The sequence below is a fragment of the Neophocaena asiaeorientalis genome, unplaced genomic scaffold, assembly GCF_003031525.2.
Source record: "Neophocaena asiaeorientalis asiaeorientalis breed wild unplaced genomic scaffold, Neophocaena_asiaeorientalis_V1.1 scaffold801, whole genome shotgun sequence".
NCBI classification, from domain to species: domain Eukaryota; kingdom Metazoa; phylum Chordata; class Mammalia; order Artiodactyla; family Phocoenidae; genus Neophocaena; species Neophocaena asiaeorientalis.
Window position 1 is genome coordinate 57724 of NW_020174376.1, and position 18110 is coordinate 75833.

The 18110-nt window shown below is 39.3% G+C and overlaps 1 protein-coding gene across 1 annotated transcript in view; it reads left to right on the top strand.

The window, feature by feature from the left end:
* Nucleotides 1–13334: 13334 nt before the first annotated feature.
* Nucleotides 13335–18110, top strand: part of EDA (ectodysplasin A) — a gene marked incomplete at its 5' end in the record, with an annotated part of 96045 nt that continues 91269 nt past the window's right edge. The window contains one exon of the mRNA XM_024756358.1: nt 13335–13440. Coding sequence (XP_024612126.1) covers nt 13335–13440 — 106 coding nt within the window. The remainder of the gene's footprint in view (nt 13441–18110) is intronic.

Consider the following 18110-nt stretch of genomic DNA (forward strand, 5'->3'; position numbering starts at 1 on the left):
GTTTCCAGCCAGGGATCGAACCTGGGCCCCCTGCATGGGGAGCGCAGAGTCTTATCCACTGGACCACCAGGGAAGTCCCAGCAGCCACTGATTTTTTTTCCTTAAATGCTTTTATTATTTATTTGTTTGTTTGATTTTTTGTTTATTTATATTTAACATACTTATTGGAGTATAATTGCTTTCCAATGGTGTGTTAGTTTCTGCTTTAAAACAAAGTGAATCAGCTATACATATACATATATCCCCATATCTCCTCCTTCTTGCATCTCCCTCCCACCCTCCCACTCCAAACCCTCTAGGTGGTCACAAAGCACCGAGCTGATCTCCCTGTGCTATGCAGCTGCTTCCCACTAGCTATCTATTTTACATTTGGTAGTATATATAACTCCATGCCACTCTCACTTTGTCCCAGCTTACCATTCCCCCTCCCCGTGTCCTCAAGTCCATTCTCTACATCTGCGTGTTTACTCCTGTCTTGCCGCTTAGTTCTTCAGAACCATTTTTTTTTAGATTCCATACATATATGTTAGCATACAGTGTTTGTTTTTCTCTTTCTGACTTACTTCACTCTGTATGACAGACTCTAGGTCCATCCACCTCATTACAAATAGCTCAATATCGTTTCTTTTTAGGGCTGAGTAATACTCCATTGTATGTATGTGCCACTTCTTCTTTATCCATTCATCTGTCGATGGACACTTAGGTTGCTTCCATGTCCTGGCTATTGTAAACAGAGATTCAGTGAACATTGTGGTACATGACTCTTTTTGAATTATGGTTTTCCCAGGGTATATGCCCAGTAGTGGGATTGCTGGGTCATATGGTAGTTCTATTTTTAGTTTTTTAAGGATCCTCCATAGTAGCTGTATAAATTTACATTCCCACCAACAGTGCAAGAGGGTTCCCTTTTCTCCACACCCTCTCCAGCATTTACTGTTTGCAGATTTTTTCATGATGGCCATTCTGACTGGTGTGAGGTGATATCTCATTGTAGTTCTGATTTGCATTTCTCTAATGATTACTGATGTTGAGCATTCTTTCATGTGTTTGTTGGCAATCTGTATATCTTTTTGGAGAAATGTCTATTTAGGTCTTCTGCCCATTTTTGGATTGGGTTGTTTGTTATTTTGATATTGAGCTGCATGAGCTGCTTGTAAATTTGGGAGATTAATCCTTTGTCAGTTTCTTTATTTGCAAATATGTTCTCCCATTCGGAGGGTTCGCTCTTAGTCTTTTTTATGGTTTCCTTTGCTGTGCAAAAGCTTTTAAGTTTCATTAGTTTCCATTTGTTTATTTTTGTTTTATTTCCATTTCTCTAGGAGGTGGGTCAAAAATGATCTTCCTGTGATGTATGTCATACAGTGTGATCTGCCAATGTTTTCCTCTAAGAGTTTTATAGTGTCTAGACTTACATTTAGATCTTTAACCCATTTTGAGTTTATTTTGTGTATGGTGTTAGGAAGTATTCATTCTTTTACATATAGCTGTCCAGTTTTACCAGCACCACTTATGGAAGAGGCTGTGCTTTCTCCATCATATATTCTTGCCTCCTTTATCAAAAATAAGGTGACCATATGTGCGTGGGTTTATCTGTGGGCTTTCTATCCTGTTCCATTAATCTGTATATCTGTTTTTGTGCCAGTACCATACTGTCTTGATTACTGTAGCTTTGTAGTATAGTCTGAAGGTAGGGTGCCTGATTCCTCCAGCTCCATTTTTCTTCCTCAAGATTGCTTTTGCTATTCGGGGTCTTTTGTGTTTCCATACAAATTGTGAAATTTTTTGTTCTACTTTGTGAAAAATGCCATTGTTAGTTTGATAGGGATTGCATTGAATCCATAGATTTCTTTAGGTAGTATATTCATTTTCACTATGCTGAGTCCTCCAATCCAAGAACATGGTATATCTCTCCATCTGTTCATATCATTTTTAATTTCTTTCATCAGTGTCTTATAGTTTTCTGCATACAGGTCTTTGTCTCCTTAGGTACGTTTACTCCTGGGAATTTTATTCTTTTTGTTGCAATGGTAAATGGGAGTGTTTCCTTAATTTCACTTTCAGATTTTTCATCATTAGTGTATAGGAATGCAAGAGATTTCTGTGCATTAATTTTGTATACTGCTACTTTACCAAATTCATTGATTAACTCTAATGGTTTTCTGGTAGCATCTTTAGGATTCTCTAGGGATAGTATCATGTCATCTGCAAACAGTGACAGCTTTACTTCTTTTCTGATTTCGATTCCTTTTATTTCTTTTTCTTCTCTGATTGCTGTGGCTAGAACTTCGAATACTGTGTTGAATAATAGTTGTGAGAGTGCACATCCTTGTCTCGTTCCTGATCTTAAAGGAAATGCTTTCAGTTTTTTCACCATTGAGAATGATGTTTGCTTTGGGTTTGTCGTTTATAAAGGCTTTTATTATGTTGAGGTAGGTTCCCTCTATGCCCACTATCTGGAGAGTTTTTATCATAAATGGGTGTTGAATTTTGTCAAAAGCTTTTTCTGCATCTCTTGAGATGATCATATGGTTTTTATTGTTCAGTTCGTTAATATGGTTATCACATTGATTGATTTGCGTACATTGAAGAATCCTTGTATCCCTGGGATAAATCCCACTTGATCATGGTGTATGATCCTTTTAATGTCTTGTTGGATCCTGTTTGCTAGTATTTTGTTGAGGATTTTTGCATCTATATTCATCAGTGATCTTGGACTGTAATTTTCTTTTTTTGTAGTATCTTTGCCTGGTTTTGGTATCAGGGTGATGGTGGCCTCATAGAATGAGTTTGGGAGTGTCCCTTCCTCTTCATTTTTTGGAAGAATTTGAGAAGCATGGGTGTTAGCTCCTCCTTACATGTTTGATAGAATTCACCTGTGAAGCCATCTGGTGTTGGGCTTTTGTTGGTTGGAAGATTTTTAATCACAGTTTCAATTTCATTACTTGTGATTGGTCTGTTCATATTTTCTATTCCTTCCTGGTTCAGTCTTGGAAGGTTATACCTTTCTAAAAATTTGTCCATTTCTTCCAGGTTGTCCATTTTATTGGCACAGAGTTGCTTGCAGTAGTCTCTTATGATGCTTTGTATTTCTGTGGTGTCTGTTGTAACTTCTTCTTTTTCATTTCTAATTTTATTGATTTGAGTCCCCTCGCTCTTTTTCTTGATGAGTCTGGCTAATGGTTTATCAATTTTGTTTATCTTCTCAAAGAACCAGCTTTTAGTTTTATTGATCTTTGCTCTATTGTTTTCTTTGTTCCTATTTCATTTATTTCTGCTCTAATCTTTATGATTTCTTTCTTTCTGCTAACTTTGGGTTTTGTTTGTTCTTCTATCTCTACTTCCTTTAGGTGTAAGGTTAGATTGTTTATTTCAGAATTTTCCTGTTTCTTGAGGTAGGCTTGTATTGTAAGATTATTTTATAAACTTCCCTCTTAGAAGTGCTTTTGCTGCATCCCATAGGTTTTGGGTCATCGTGTTTTCATTGTCATTTGTCTCTAGGTATTTTTTGATGGCCTCTTTGATTTCTTCAGTGATCTCTTGGTTATTTAATAACGTATTGTTTACCCTCCATGTGTTTGTGGTTTTTAAGTTTTTTTCCCTGTAATTCATTTCTAATCTCAGAGCGCTGTGGTCAGAGAAGATGCTTGATATGATTTCAATTTTCTTAAATTTACTAAGGCTTTGTTTGTGACCCAAGATGTGATCTATCCTTGAGAATGTTCCATGCGCACTTGAGAAGAAAGTGTAATCTGCTGTTTTTAGATGGAATGTCCTATAAATATCAATTAAATCTATCTGGTCAATTGTGTCATTTAAAGCTTCTGTTTCCTTATTTATTTTCATTCTGGATGATCTGTCCATTGGTGTAAGTGAGGTGTTAAAGTCCCCCACTATTATTGTGTTACTGTCGATTTCCTCTTTTATAGCTGTTAGCAGTTGCCTTAACTATTTGTCGTTTCTCACTTGCTGCTTTCAATAATTTTTCTTTGTCTTTAATTTTTGCCTATTTGATTACTATGTGTCTCGGCGTGTTTCTCCTTAAGTTTCTCCTGTCTGGGACTCGCTGCGCTTCCTGGACTTGGGTGGCTATTTCCTTTCCCATGTTAGGGAATTTTTTGACTATATTCTCTTCAAATATTTTCTCTAGTCCTTTCTCTCTTTTCTCCTTCTGGGACCCCTATAATGCATATGTTGTTGCGTTTAATGTTGTCCCAGAAGTCTCTTAGGCTGTCTTCATTTCTTTTCATTCTTTTTTCTTTATTCTCTTCTGCAGCAGTGAATTCCACCATTCTGTCTTCCAGGTCCTTTATCTGTTCTTCTGCCTCAGTTATTCTGCTATTAATTCCTTCTAGTATAGTTTTCATTTCAGTTATTGTATTGTTCATCTCTGTTTGTTTGTTCTTTAATTCTTCTAGGTCTTTGTTAAACATTTTTTGCATCTTCTCGATCTTTGCCTCCGTTCTTTTTCAGAGGTCCTGGATCATCTTCACTATCATTATTCTGAATTCTTTTTCTAGAAGGTTGCCTATCTCCACTTCATTTAGTTGTTTTTCTGGGGTTTTATCTTCTTCCTTCATCTGGTGCATAGCCCTCTGCCTTTTCATCTTCTCTGTCTTTCTGTGAATGTGGTTTTTGTTCCACAGGCTGCCAGATTGTAGTTCTTCTTGCTTCTGCTGTCTGCCCTCTGGTGGATGAGGCTATCTAAGAGGCTTGTGTAAGTTTCCTGATGTGAGGGACTGGTGGTGGGTAGAGCTGACTATTGCTCTGGTGGGTAGAGCTTAGTAAAACTTTAATCCGCTTGACTGTTGATGGGTTGGGCTGGGTTCCCTCCCTGTTGGTTGTTTGGCCTGAGCCGACCCAACACTGCAGCCTACCTGGGCTCTTTGTTGGGGCTAATGACAGCCTCTGGGAGGGCTCACGCCAAGGAGTACTTGGCAGAACTTCTGCTGCCAGTTTCATTTTCGACGGTGAGCCACAGCCAGCCCCCACCTCTGCAGGAGACTCTTCAACACTAGCAGGTAGGTCTTGTTCAGTCTCCCGTGGCGTCACTGCTCCTTCCCCTGTGTCCCGACACACACACTACTTTGTGTGTGCCCTCCAAGAATGGAGTCTCTGTTTCCCTCAGCCCTTCCAAAGTCCTGCAATCAATTCCCACTAGGCTTCAAAGTCTGATTCTCTACGAATTCCTCCTCCCGTTGCTGGACCCCCAGGTTGGGAAACCTGACGTGGGGCTCAGAACCTTCACTCCAGTGGGTGGACTTCTGTGGTACGTGTTCTCCAGTCTGTGAGTCACCCAACCAGCAGTTACAGGATTTGATTTTACTGTGATTGCACCCCTCCTACCGTCTTATTGTGGCTTCTCCTTTGTCTTTGGATGTGGGGTATCTTATTTGGTGAGTTCCAGTGTCTTCCTGTCGATGATTGTCCAGGAGCTAGTTGTGATTCTCGTGTTATCGCAAGAGGGAGTGTGAGCACATCCTTCTACTCCGCCATCTTGGTTCCCCTCTGTGTTTGTGTTTTTTACAGATTTTTTCCTGTAATTGATTTCTAGTCTCATAGCGTTGTGGTCAGAAAAGATACTTGATACGATTTCAATTTTCTTAAATTTACCAAGGCTTTATTTGTGACCCAAGATATGATCTATCCTGGAGAATGTTCCATGAGCAGTTGAGAAGAATGTGTATTCTGTTGGTTTTGAATGGAATGTCCTATAAATATCAATGAAGTCCATCTTGTTTAATGTATCATTTAAAGCTTGTGTTTCCTTATTTATTTTCATTTTTGATGATCTGTCCATTGGTGAAAGTGCGGTGTTAATGTCCCCTACTATGATTCTGTTACTGTCAATTTCCCCTCTTACGGCTGTTAGCATTTGCCTTATGTATTGAGGTGCTCCTATGTTGGGTGCATAAATATTTACAATTTTTATGTCTTCTTCTTGGATTGATCCCTTGATCATCATGTAATGTCCTTCTTTGTCTCTTGTAATAGTCTTTGTTTTAAAGTCTATTTTGTCTGATATGAGAATTGCTACCCCAGCTTTCTTTTGATTTCCATTTGCATGGAATATCTTTTTCCATCCCCTCAGTTTGAGTCTGTATGTGTCTGTAAGTCTGAAGTGGGTCTCTTGTAGACAGCATATATATGGGTCTTGTTTTTGTATGCATTCAGCCAGTCTATGTCTTTTGGTTGGAGTATTTAATCCATTTACATTTAAGGTAATTATGGATATATATGTTCTTATTGCTATTTTCTTAATTGTTTGGGGTTTGTTATTGTAGGTCTTTTCCTTCTCTTCTTAAAAAAAATTATTCATTTATTTATTTATTTATTTGGCTGCATTGGGTCTTTGTTGCTGCATGCCGGCTTTCTCTCTTAGCGGTGAGCGGGGGCTACTCTTGATTCGGTGCACAGGGTCCTCATTGTGGTGCCTTCTCTTGCTGTGGAGTATGGTCCCTAGGCCCTCGAGCTTCTGTAGTTGTGGTTCACAAGCTCTATAGCACAGGCTCAATAGTTGCGGTGCATGGGCTTATTTGTTCCGCGCCTTGTGGGATCTCCCTGGACCAGGGCTCAGACCCATGTCCCCTGCACTGGCAGGTGGACTCATAACCACTGCACCACCAGGGAAGTCCTCCTTTTCCTTCTCTTGTGTTTCCTGTCCAGAGAAGTTCCTTTAGCATTTGTTGTAAAGCTAGTTTGGTGGTGCTGAATTCTCTTAGCTTTTACTTATCTGTAAAGTTTTTAATTTCTCTGTCAATTCTGCATGAGTTCCTTGCTGAGTAGAGTAATCTTGGTTGCAGGTTTTCCCTTTCATCGCTTTAAATATTTCCTGCTACTCCCTTCTGGATTGCAGAATTTTTGCTGAAAGATCAGCTGTTAGCCTTATGGGGATTCCCTGTATGTTATTTGTTGTTTTTCCGTTGCTGCTTTTAATATTTTTTGTTTGTATTTAATTTTTCATAGTTTGTTTAATATGTGTCTTCGCATGTTTCTCCTAGAATTTATCCTGTATGGGACTCTCTGTGCTTCCTGGACTTAACTATTTCCTTTCCCATATTAGGGAAATTTTCAACTATAATCTTTTCAAATATTTTCTCAGTCCCTTTATTTTTCTCTTCTTCTTCTGGGACCCCTATAATTCGAGTGTTGGTGCATTTAATGTTGTCCCAGAGGTCTCTAAGAGTGTCCTCAATTCTTTTCATTCTTTTTTCTTTATTGTGCTCTGCAGTAGTTATTTCTACTATTTTATCTTCCAGGTCACTTATCCATCTTCTGCCTCAGTTATTCTGCTATTGATTCCTTCTAGAGAAATTTTAATTTCATTTATTGTGTTGTTCATCATTGTTTGTTTGCTCTTTAGTTCTTCTACGTCCTTGTTAAACTTCCCTTGTATTTTCTCCATTCTATTTCCAAGAGTTCATATCATCTTTACTATCCTTACTCTGAATTCTTTTTCAGGTAGACTGCCTCTTTCCTCTTCATTTGTTTGGTCTGGTGGGTTTTTACATTGCCCTTTCATCTGCTGTGTGTTTCTCTGTCTTCTCACTTTGCTTAACTTACTGTGTTTGTGGTCTCCTTTTCACAGGCTTCAGGTTCATCGTTTCCTGTTGTTTTTGGTGTCTGCCCCCAGTGTGTATGGTTGGTTCAGTGGGTTGCATAGGCTTCCTGGTGGAGGGGACTGGTGCCTGTGTTCTGGTGGATAAAGCTAGATCTCGTCTTTCTGATGGGCAGGACCGCGTCTTGTGGTGTGTTTTGGGGTGCCTGTGACCTTATTATCATTTTAGGCAGCCTCTCTGCTGATAGGTGGGGTTGTGTTCCTGTCTTGCTAGTTGTTTGGTATAGGATGTCCAGCACTATAGCTTGCTGGTCGTTGGGTGGAGCTGGGTCTTAGCATTGACCATCTCCATCTCTTGGAGAGCTTTCACTGTTTTATATTACGTGGAGCCTGGAGGTCTCTGATGGACCAATGTCCTGAACTCAGCTCTCCCACCTCAGAGGCACAGGCCTGACACCGGCCGGAGCACCAACAGCCTGTCATCCACACGGCTCAGAAGAAAAGGGATAAAAAAAGAAGGAAAGAAAGAAAAAAATAAAATAAGGTAAAATTATTAAAATAAAAAATAAATTATTAAAAATAAAAAATAATTTAAAGTAATTTTTTAAAAAGGAGAAAAAAATGGTCAGACGGAACCCTAGGACAAATGGTAAAAGCAAAGCTCTACAGACAAAATCACAGAAAGAAGCATACACATACAAACTCACAAAAAGAGAAAAAGGAAAAAAATATGGATATCTTTTGGGAAGTCTGAGGTCTTCTGCCCGTGTTCAGTAGGTGTTCTGTAGGAGTTGTTCCACATGTGGATGTATTTCTGATGTATCTGTGGGAAGGAAGGTGATCTCCACGCCTTACTGCTCCACCATCTTGAAAGTCTCCCCCAGTCACTGATTTTTGTCTTTACCGTTATACTACACAAAGGTTAGTTTTCCCTCCTATCTCTAATTGAGACAAATAAGATCATTGTGCGTAGGGATCCTCTTTCAGTTTAAGCAGTGTTTTGTGTTTTTTTCAATGAGAAAATAGAAACTGTTCTGTTCAAAGCATTTTCATATACAGGCAGTCCCCTTCTAATGAATATTTGACTTATGAATGTCCCATACTCATCAACAGCCTCTCTGAAAGGACTTTAAGCTACTCCTACTACCCATGGAAGCTGGAGTTGTTTCTTCCATTTACAGGAGTTGGTTTCTCCCTCAGCTCTCCTCTTCTGGGAGCCTGAGTTTTCACAAGCTCCCATGAGACCTTTTGGAACAATTAACATGTGAGCACATTCTCCTCCTGCTGCTGCCAGGACACAAGAAGGTGCTGGTGACCGTGTGAAGAATCCCCATAGGAGCTGAGCCCATGAAGGAACACAAAGAGTATAAAGAAAATTCTGGAATTCTGGTTGGTGATGGTGGGGAGGTTCTCCATTTGTGCTTGAAAATTCCTTTCCGCTAGAAATAGCATTATACTATAATAACATACCTATGTAAAACTGAGTTTTCTGACTGACTCATTTATCCAGACCACAGCCAAGAATAAGCAGTAAACAAATGGCCTCTAAGCCGCCAGAGTATATGCATCTTACTTATTGGAAAAGCCATTCAAAAACCCACTGATTGGGCTTCCCTGGTGGTGCAGTGGTTGAGAGTCTGCCTGCCGATGCAGGGGACACGAATTCTGTTTGTACATGATTCTAATTAGTTTTAATGAGATGTGAGATGTCAAGCCTATAGGAGGTTATAAGCAGCAAATTTGAAGAGACTGGAAAAATGTTATAAGTGGATGAAGTGAAATATGATAGTTGACAGCAAGGTAAGAGACCGAAAAAGCATTAAAAAGAAGTTTAAGAACTCAAAAGCCGGGCTTCCCTGGTGGCGCAGTGGTTGAGAGTCCGCCTGCCGATGCAGGGGACACGGGTTCGCGTCCCGGTCCGGGAAGATCCCACGTGCCGCGGAGAGGCTGGGCCCGTGAGCCATGGCCGCTGAGCCTGCGCATCCGGAGCCTGTGCTCCGCAACGGGAGAGGCCACAGCAGTGAGAGGCCCGCGTATCGCAAAAAAAAAAAAGAACTCAAAAGCCAACCACAATGAAAAACTCCTTCACATCCACAAGCATGGCTAAAATGAAAAATTGACAACACCAAATGTAGTGAAAATGCAGAGCAGTGGATTGCTCACACATTACCAGTGGGAGTAGGAAAAGGTACAGTCACTGGAAAATAGTTTGACAGTTCCCTTACAGTAAATAGTTACCATGTAGCCCAGAGGTTCCACTCCTAGGTGTTTACCCAAGAAAGATGAAGACATATATCCCCTCAAAGCCTCATACTCATATCAGCTTTATTCATAATAGCCCCAAACTGGAAATAACCCAAATGTCCCTCAAAAGGCAAATGCATTAAAAAGTTATAGTATATCCGTACAATTAAATACTACTCAGGAAGAAAAAGGAATGAACTACTGATACTCACAACAACGTGGATGAGTCTCACAGACATTGTGCTGAGGGAAAGAAGCAACACAAAAATCATATAAACATATTGTATGATCCCATTTATGTGAGGTTCTAGAATGGCGAAAACTAAGCTATGGTGATAGAATCAGAACAGTGGCTGCCTGAGGTTGGAATAGCACTGAAGAATGACTGAAAGGGACACAAGGGAAAATTCTGGGGTGATGGAATTGTTCCATATCTTGATTTGGGTGGTGGTTACAAAGGTGTGTATTTTTCAAACTGTATGCTTAAAATGTGTGCACTTTATTGTATGTAAATTTTAGCTAAAATTTTCATAAAGTACATAATTTACAAAGGGAGAAAATCCTTCAGAGGACCCCCCTGCTACAGGGTAAAATCTTAACTCCTTAACATGATCTGGCCTTTGTTTAATGTCTCTTGGCTCATTCCTTACCATTCCTCCCCAACTCCTACCACTTACTTTATGCTACTTATATTTCCAAAAACTGCTTCTCTGTCTATTTCCTCTGAACCTTGAAGCACAATGCTCCCTTTGCCTGGAATTCCTTTTCATTTTCTCATTCATCACTAAATCCTCAATATCCTTCAGGACTCACAGGGGTAGCACCTCCTCCAAAAAGCCTTTTCCACTCCCAGTCTGTATTAGGTACTTTCCCTCTTCCTCCCAGAGAACTTTATGCTTCTCTCTAAGAAAGCATGTATTGCTCTGTAATGTTAAGTGTAACTTTAAAAAACCCTGAAAACTATAGTGGACTGGTGCCATTTAATGTACAGGCAAATAGTCTTCTACATATTCAGTAAACCCTGAGTGAAATCATATATTGTAGACTAATTTCTATCCAAAATAGCTGAAGTGAGTTTAAGCACTCAAATTTATCATGAAAACTCTTCTATCCAGAATTACTTGTTCTTCTAGAGTTGCAAATGATTGAGATTTTAGTGTAAATAGCAGTTTGGTATTATATTATTACTAGTATGATAGCTTATTTTTATTGTGGGTTAAGTAACTTTCTATGGGCTTTATCTGGAAACCTAGCCAGACTTTATTACGTTGATTCTACGGGAAAGTGCATTTTACATTCCAGTCAAGTGAAAAAAACACTGCTCAGTTGAACCATGTGAAATTGCTGATATTCAACCATTTTTGACTTACTAAAATGGCAGTTTCATGTGATTCAACCTAAATATTTTTAAATACAACCCTATGGCAAGTTGGAGATTGTTAATTATGTATTTAATACATGAATATATTCTGTAAGATGCTAATCTTGTATATTAAGGCTATTGGGTATAATTGTTTTACATAAACAGTAAATTACAGGATTTTTAAGAAAGTTTGTGTAGAATGTTAAGGCTTGCTTGAGTTCTACCCATCTTTTTTGCAGTTAATCACAGATGCAACAGACATGAGGATATTCTGGAATTGTTTATTTTTTGAACCAACGATAGGGTGAAAATGCAGATTCATTTCTTCTTTTTAACCTCCAAACTATCTAACCAGTCTATTTTTAATATTAATTTTAATTACAATAATAGCTAACATTTATTGAGTGCATATTACATGCTGGGTACTGTGCAAACCCAACTACTTTATGAGCAAAGTACTGTTATTGTCCCTATTTACAGATGAGGAAATTAAAGCTTAAGGACCTCGCCCAAGGTTACACAGCTATAAGTGGCAGAGTCGGGTTTGGAATCACTTTCAGTCCTACTACTCTGTCCACTGTTTACCTCAGGCACATTTTTTTTAACCACAAGTAAGCACTCATGCTGAAAAATTATGATTCAATTCAGCAGGTATATATTTAAGCTGTGATTACCATTAGTGATACCAGGCCCATTCACATATGAAATATGTTGTATTATTATGAGAGACCATCATAAGACAGTAGAGGACTAAGTACCAAAATGCTGTAAGCGTTCTGTTGGGATCTAGGAAAGGGAGAGAATAATTGTGTGCTTTATTATTATTAACTCCCAGAAGAGCGTTGGCATAAATGGTACCATCCAATCATAATTGGATGCACAGCATTCTGGGAACAAGCCAAAAGTTCAGCATAAATAGAAATGTGGAAAAATCATGGATGTATAATAATGAAGTTCAAGAGGGAGTAGCAAGCCCAGGTCTAATTCTGGGCAGGCATCAGTAGTATGTAAGGGAAGTTAAAAATCTATGACTGGGCTCTCTGGACCCCAGAACTATACTGACAAGTAGGACTGAATGATTACTCATTACGTATTTGGGGCAGATGAGAGGGGGGCAGAAGAGATTAACCAAAATTTCGTGCCTACATTTTTGGGATAATAATGTTATCAAAAATAAAATAATTTGTGCAGTGGAGGGGAGGATGGGCTCAGGCTTTAGACACTCTGAATTTTTTTTATTGGAAGTATAGTTGATTTACAATGTTGTGTTAGTTTCAGGTGTACAGCACAGTGATTCAGATGGAAAAAATATATATATATATATTCGTTTTCAAACTCTTTTCCCTTATAGGTTATTAAAAGATATTTATAGTTCTCTATGCTATACAGTAGGTCCGTGTTGTTTACCTATTCTATACACAGTAGTGAGTATATATTAATCCCAAACTCCTAATTTATCCCTCCCCCTCTTTCCCCTTTGGTAACCATAAATTTGTTTTCTATGTCTGTGGGTCTATTTCTGGTTTGTAAATAAGTTCATTTGTATCTTTTTTTTAGATTCCACATATAAGCAATATTATATGATATTTATCTTTGTCTAGCTTACTTCACTTAGTATGATAATCTCTAGGTCCATCCATGTTTCTGCAAATGGCAACGTTTCATTTTTTATGATTAATATTCCATTGTATATTACATTCCATATATATAGTATATGTATATATATATGCACACTACATCTTTATCCATTCATCTTAAACTCTCTGAATTTAAGGTGAAGGATTTGGTAACCATAAATTTGTTTTCTATGTCTGTGGGTCTATTTCTGGTTTGTAAATAAGTTCATTTGTATCTTTTTTTTAGATTCCACATATAAGCAATATTATATGATATTTATCTTTGTCTAGCTTACTTCACTTAGTATGATAATCTCTAGGTCCATCCATGTTTCTGCAAATGGCAACGTTTCATTTTTTATGATTAATATTCCATTGTATATTACATTCCATATATATAGTATATGTATATATATATGCACACTACATCTTTATCCATTCATCTTAAACTCTCTGAATTTAAGGTGAAGGCAGACTGTCTACAGAAAGCCAGTTTTTTATGTTGGCTATAGTTGACTGGGGTCAACCTTTGACTTATCTACTTGTTATTTTTCAGGTGGCCCTTCTGAATTTCTTCATCCCTGAAGAAAAGTCATACTCTGAAGAGGAGAGTAGGCGTGTTCGCCGCAATAAAAGAAGCAAAAGCAGTGAAGGAGCAGATGGTAAGTCTATTTGGGTGATCCTTTATCACATATCAGCTGATGAGAGTACCATTCTGAGAGCTACCTTTTCAAGTGTACTTCACCATCTCCTATATTTTCCACAGACGCAAGGTCACAGAAGGTTTTTCTAGCTTAACCTACCTAACCTACTCTTTTGACATAGAATTGACTGTACAAGGATCCTGTCTCCTCCAACCCCAGTATCTTTAGTCCTTTCACAGTATGTCTGATAGCCATGGTAGCATTTGTACCTCTGAAGATCACCCTCCATAAGGACTTCATCTCTCCTGGGGACATCCTATATCAACTAAGGCCACCAAGAGGATTCAGTCCTATTCTTGGAATGACAGAGTACTGTGCCATGGTGGCACTTACATGATATGTTAAATCCAGTGATAATTATGTCACTGTTGGCGTCAGCTACCATGCCTCTAGGACTCATTTGTAAGTTCCTTTAGGGCAGGGATTCATTTCTCTTTGTAAAGCTCCAGAATCTAGCCTAGTATCTAGCAAATTGTTGGTGTTTGTAATGTAAGTTGGTAATGTTGATTGCCCCTTCAGCTGGGTTATGATGTGCCATGAAAACCATCCCTACTGAAGGTGAAACAGATTTGAGTTAACTAACAATGCATTTTGTGGGGCATAACAAAATGTTGAGCTAGCTCCTGGGCAGGGTCTTTGAATCGCTCTATTTTAACATCATTCTGTCAATTGACAGAATGCTACCTCTTTAGAGTAGGAGTTTGTAGAATGCATAGCTATGGGCTGTTGTAAAGCCATCTGGATTCAAAGACAGCACATGGCTGGCTAAATCTGCCAAAGATATATGTTCTGGAGGGTTACAAAGCAATATGACTTTATGAAGATGAAAATCAGATTTTTTTAAACCTGACATTTGTTAATGTAAGTAAGGGCCAGAGATGGAAGCAGTTCCAGACCGCATGAGCAGTTGAAGCAATGGGGCCAGGACTTTGTCATTTGGGACAAAAAGAGGTAAAACTGGATGAAGTCTGAAAAAGAGCTCAGAAGAAGGACCTGTAATAAAAGAGAGTCAGAAATAAGTAGGCTGTTTTTAGTCAATGGAGGTGGCAGCTTTGAGCCCTTCAATTGAGAAATGGACCAGCGGGGCCATTCTCTAGAGCAGATACTTTGCATACAATTCATGACCAAGTTCAAGCCTAGGAAATGTGGTCCATGAAGTAATAGGCACCCATTATTCATATACTGCTTGCCGCCAGTTTCCTGGAAGTCTTCAGAAAGCTATGTAGAAACTGAGAACTGAGAATCAAGGTCCCTTTCCTCTCCTTATCATCTTACTCTTTGATGCATGTAGGTCTTTCCACCTTTGACTCTTCCCCTGAACTATTCCCAGTACCACAAAATCTTTCATATTCCCTGATTGCTAAGGAAGAGAAAAGAGAGGTGGTAAGAGCAATATCACCTTCTGTAGCGGGCATGGTCTTCCCTTCCTCTCCACAGGGGAGGTCCAATAGCTTCTAAAGTTTACATCTTCATCTGGCCTTCCAAGTTTTCTCGTAAAGAAGGCAGCTTCCTTCACTCTCCCAAACCACTTTATCTGGATCTGGCTACTAGCATCTCTGCTATTGATTTTCCTTACAGTGTTTATTCTGTTTTGACACAAAATAGTTTTTCCCTCTGTTGAAGGCCAAAGCATATCATTAATTTTTAGTACTTCTTATCTAATTTCCTCCTGGTCTGATACTCTTGTCAGTCACTAGACACTAGTCACTTTGTGCCAGTGCCTAACTTCTCATGCAATCCCAGATACTTTCTTTAAACAGTATAGCAGGGAGGAATCCAAGAGCCCCTTAGAGTTAGAAGAATAGAATGCTTGGGGGTTCTGGGATTTGATTAGATTTCCAACCTTTCACCTGGGAGGCTATAGCACCACTTCTTTAGATGTGGTGGGTGCTCCAGTGATTTAGAGGGTGACAAGCCAATCCAAATCTCCTTTACTTTTGAACCATTCCTCTTACTCTGCTGAGTGTATGGTATATTTATTCAAAACATTCTTCAAATATTTACTGAGAAAATACAGCAGTTTCTATAATACTAGAATGAAAATGCCATAAGGATAATCGTGTTTATTTACTTTTACATCCTCATTGCTCAGGAAAGGACCCAGCACATAGTAGGCCCTCAATAAATATTTCTTGTTGCCCTCAAAAGGCTTAACTTCCAGTGTAAAGAGACAGATAATAAACAAAATTGGTGGTGGTAAGTGTTGTGGAGAAAAATATACCAGGGCAAGAGGGAGAGAACATGATGAAGTGTGCTGTAAGGTGATCAGGGAAGGTCCCTCTAATAAGGGAACATCTGAGAAGAGACCTGAATTAAATGAAGGTGTGAGCCATGTGAATACCTGGACAGGGTGCAGGGAAAGGAGGAGAGAAGAAGCAGTAAATACAAATGCTCTGAAGTAGAAGAATGCTTGATATGTTCCAGAAAGATCAGTGTGGCTGGGAGCAGAGCGAGCAAGAAGGAGAAGGAAGGAGATGAGATCAGAGGGGGAAGTCAAACTTAGAGCCTTGTTGTAGGCCAAGCTAAGGACTCTGACCTTCACCCTGCATGAGATGGGGAACCATTGGAGAATTTTGAGCAGAGGCATGACAGGACCTGACTTATGTTGTAAGAGAATCCCTCTGGCTACTGCAGGGAGAAAGGACAGAAGCAGAAAGATGTGTAGGGGAGTGTAACAATAACCCAGGCGAGAGATGATGGTAGTTTAGACCAGGAAAAAAACATTGTGGACAGATCTTTGAAGGAATAGCTGACAAGATTTGGAGGTTCACTAGATAAGGGGTATGAAAGAGAAAACCAAGGATGACCCCACAGTTTTGAATCTAAGGAACTAGACTAGTAGATTTGCCATTTCTGAGACGGAGAAACAGGAGAAGAGGAATGTAAAGGGATGTAAAGAAGGAATCAAGAATTCAGTTAGGCATGCTAAGTTTGAGGTGTCTACTAGGCACTAAGTATATATGTTAAAGAGGCAGCTGGGTATATAAATCTACACCGTATATCAAGACAACGTGTCTCAAGACAATGAGCTGACTCTTAAAAGAATAAAGAACTTCTCATTGAAGAAGTGAGTCAGTCTGTAAACCATATGAACAGAGTAAGAGGTTGGATGGGGTAGGTAAATCAGAGGGGGGTGAGTTAAGGACAAAAAAAAAGCCTATTAGGTGTCGTTTCTAAATCCACAAGTTACTTGATATATTATAATAAAAAGTTAGCTATCCAGGGACTTCCCTGGTGGTGCAGTGGTTAAGAATCCTCCTGCCAATGCAGGGTACACGGGTTCGAGCCCAGGTCTGGGAAGATCCCACATGCCGCGGAGCAACTAAGCCCGTGTGCCACAACTACTGAGCCTGTGCTCTAGAGCCCACGAGCCACAACTACTGAAGCCCGCACACCTAGAGCCCACGCTCCGCAAAAAGAGAAGCCACAGCGATGAGAAGCCCGCACACCGCAACGAAGAGTAGCCCCCGCTCACCACTAGAGAAAGCCCGTGTGCAGCAATGAAGACCCAACACAGCCAAAAATAAATAAATAAATTTATTTTTTAAAAAATTTACCTATGCAGCTCAGGTTTGCATCACAAATATCAAAAAAAAAGTCATTTACCTTGAACATTTAAGAGCCTGACAGGGATTTCAGGAAGAAAACATTTTTCAAAGGTCAAAAATAGAGATAAGTTTAAAAAGAGAGCAGGAAAATCAGTTCTAATTCCTTGTATAATTTTTGATGTTACTATCCTTTAATTTCTCTTCTCAAAACTTTATTTTATTGTCATTTAACAAGACTTCTAGGCACTACCAGAAGTATAAAGATGAATAAGACCCTCAGAGAAGCTTACATTTTAAGGAGGGAGCAGATACATTTATTGGCAACAGGTAAAAATTAACCAAAGGTAAGGTGAAGCTGAGTCCTAGAGTTTTACCTTACACAGTACATAGAAGACACTCAAACATTTGTTAAATGAATAACCAAACAAGAAAATGGGCAGGGGGTGGAAGGAGTCTAGATTTTTTTCTGTCTAGGAACTATAGGCATTAAGCTTGATGATCTTCACTAATCCCTGTGGGAGAAAAAAAGTCTTAACAAATGGTTCATTCACACTTAGGAAAAGCAAGGGACGTCAGGATCCTTAGGAGCCTGCGTAGGTTCACCAAGAATAAATCAGACTGTTTTCCTGTTTTCACCAGACTGCTAAACTAGTTGCTTAGGGGCATAACATAGACATAGTCTACCTTTTTTTAATTTATTTTTTATTGAGGTATAGTTGATTTACAATGTCATGTTAGTTTCAGGTGTACAGCAAAGTGATCTAGTTATATATATATGTGTGTGATATTTATACACATATATAAATAATATTTATACACACATATGTATATACCCTTTTGCAGATTCTTTTCCCATATAGGTTATTACAAAATATTCAGTATAGGGCTTCCCTGGTGGCGCAGTGGTTGAGAGTCCGCCTGCCGATGCAGGGGACACGGGTTCGTGCCCCGGTCTGGGAAGATACCACACGCCGCGGAGCGGCTGGGCCCGTGAGCCATGGCCACTGAGCCTGCGCGTCCGGAGCCTGTGCTCCGCAACGGGAGAGGCCACAACAGTGAGAGGTCCGCGTACCACAAAAA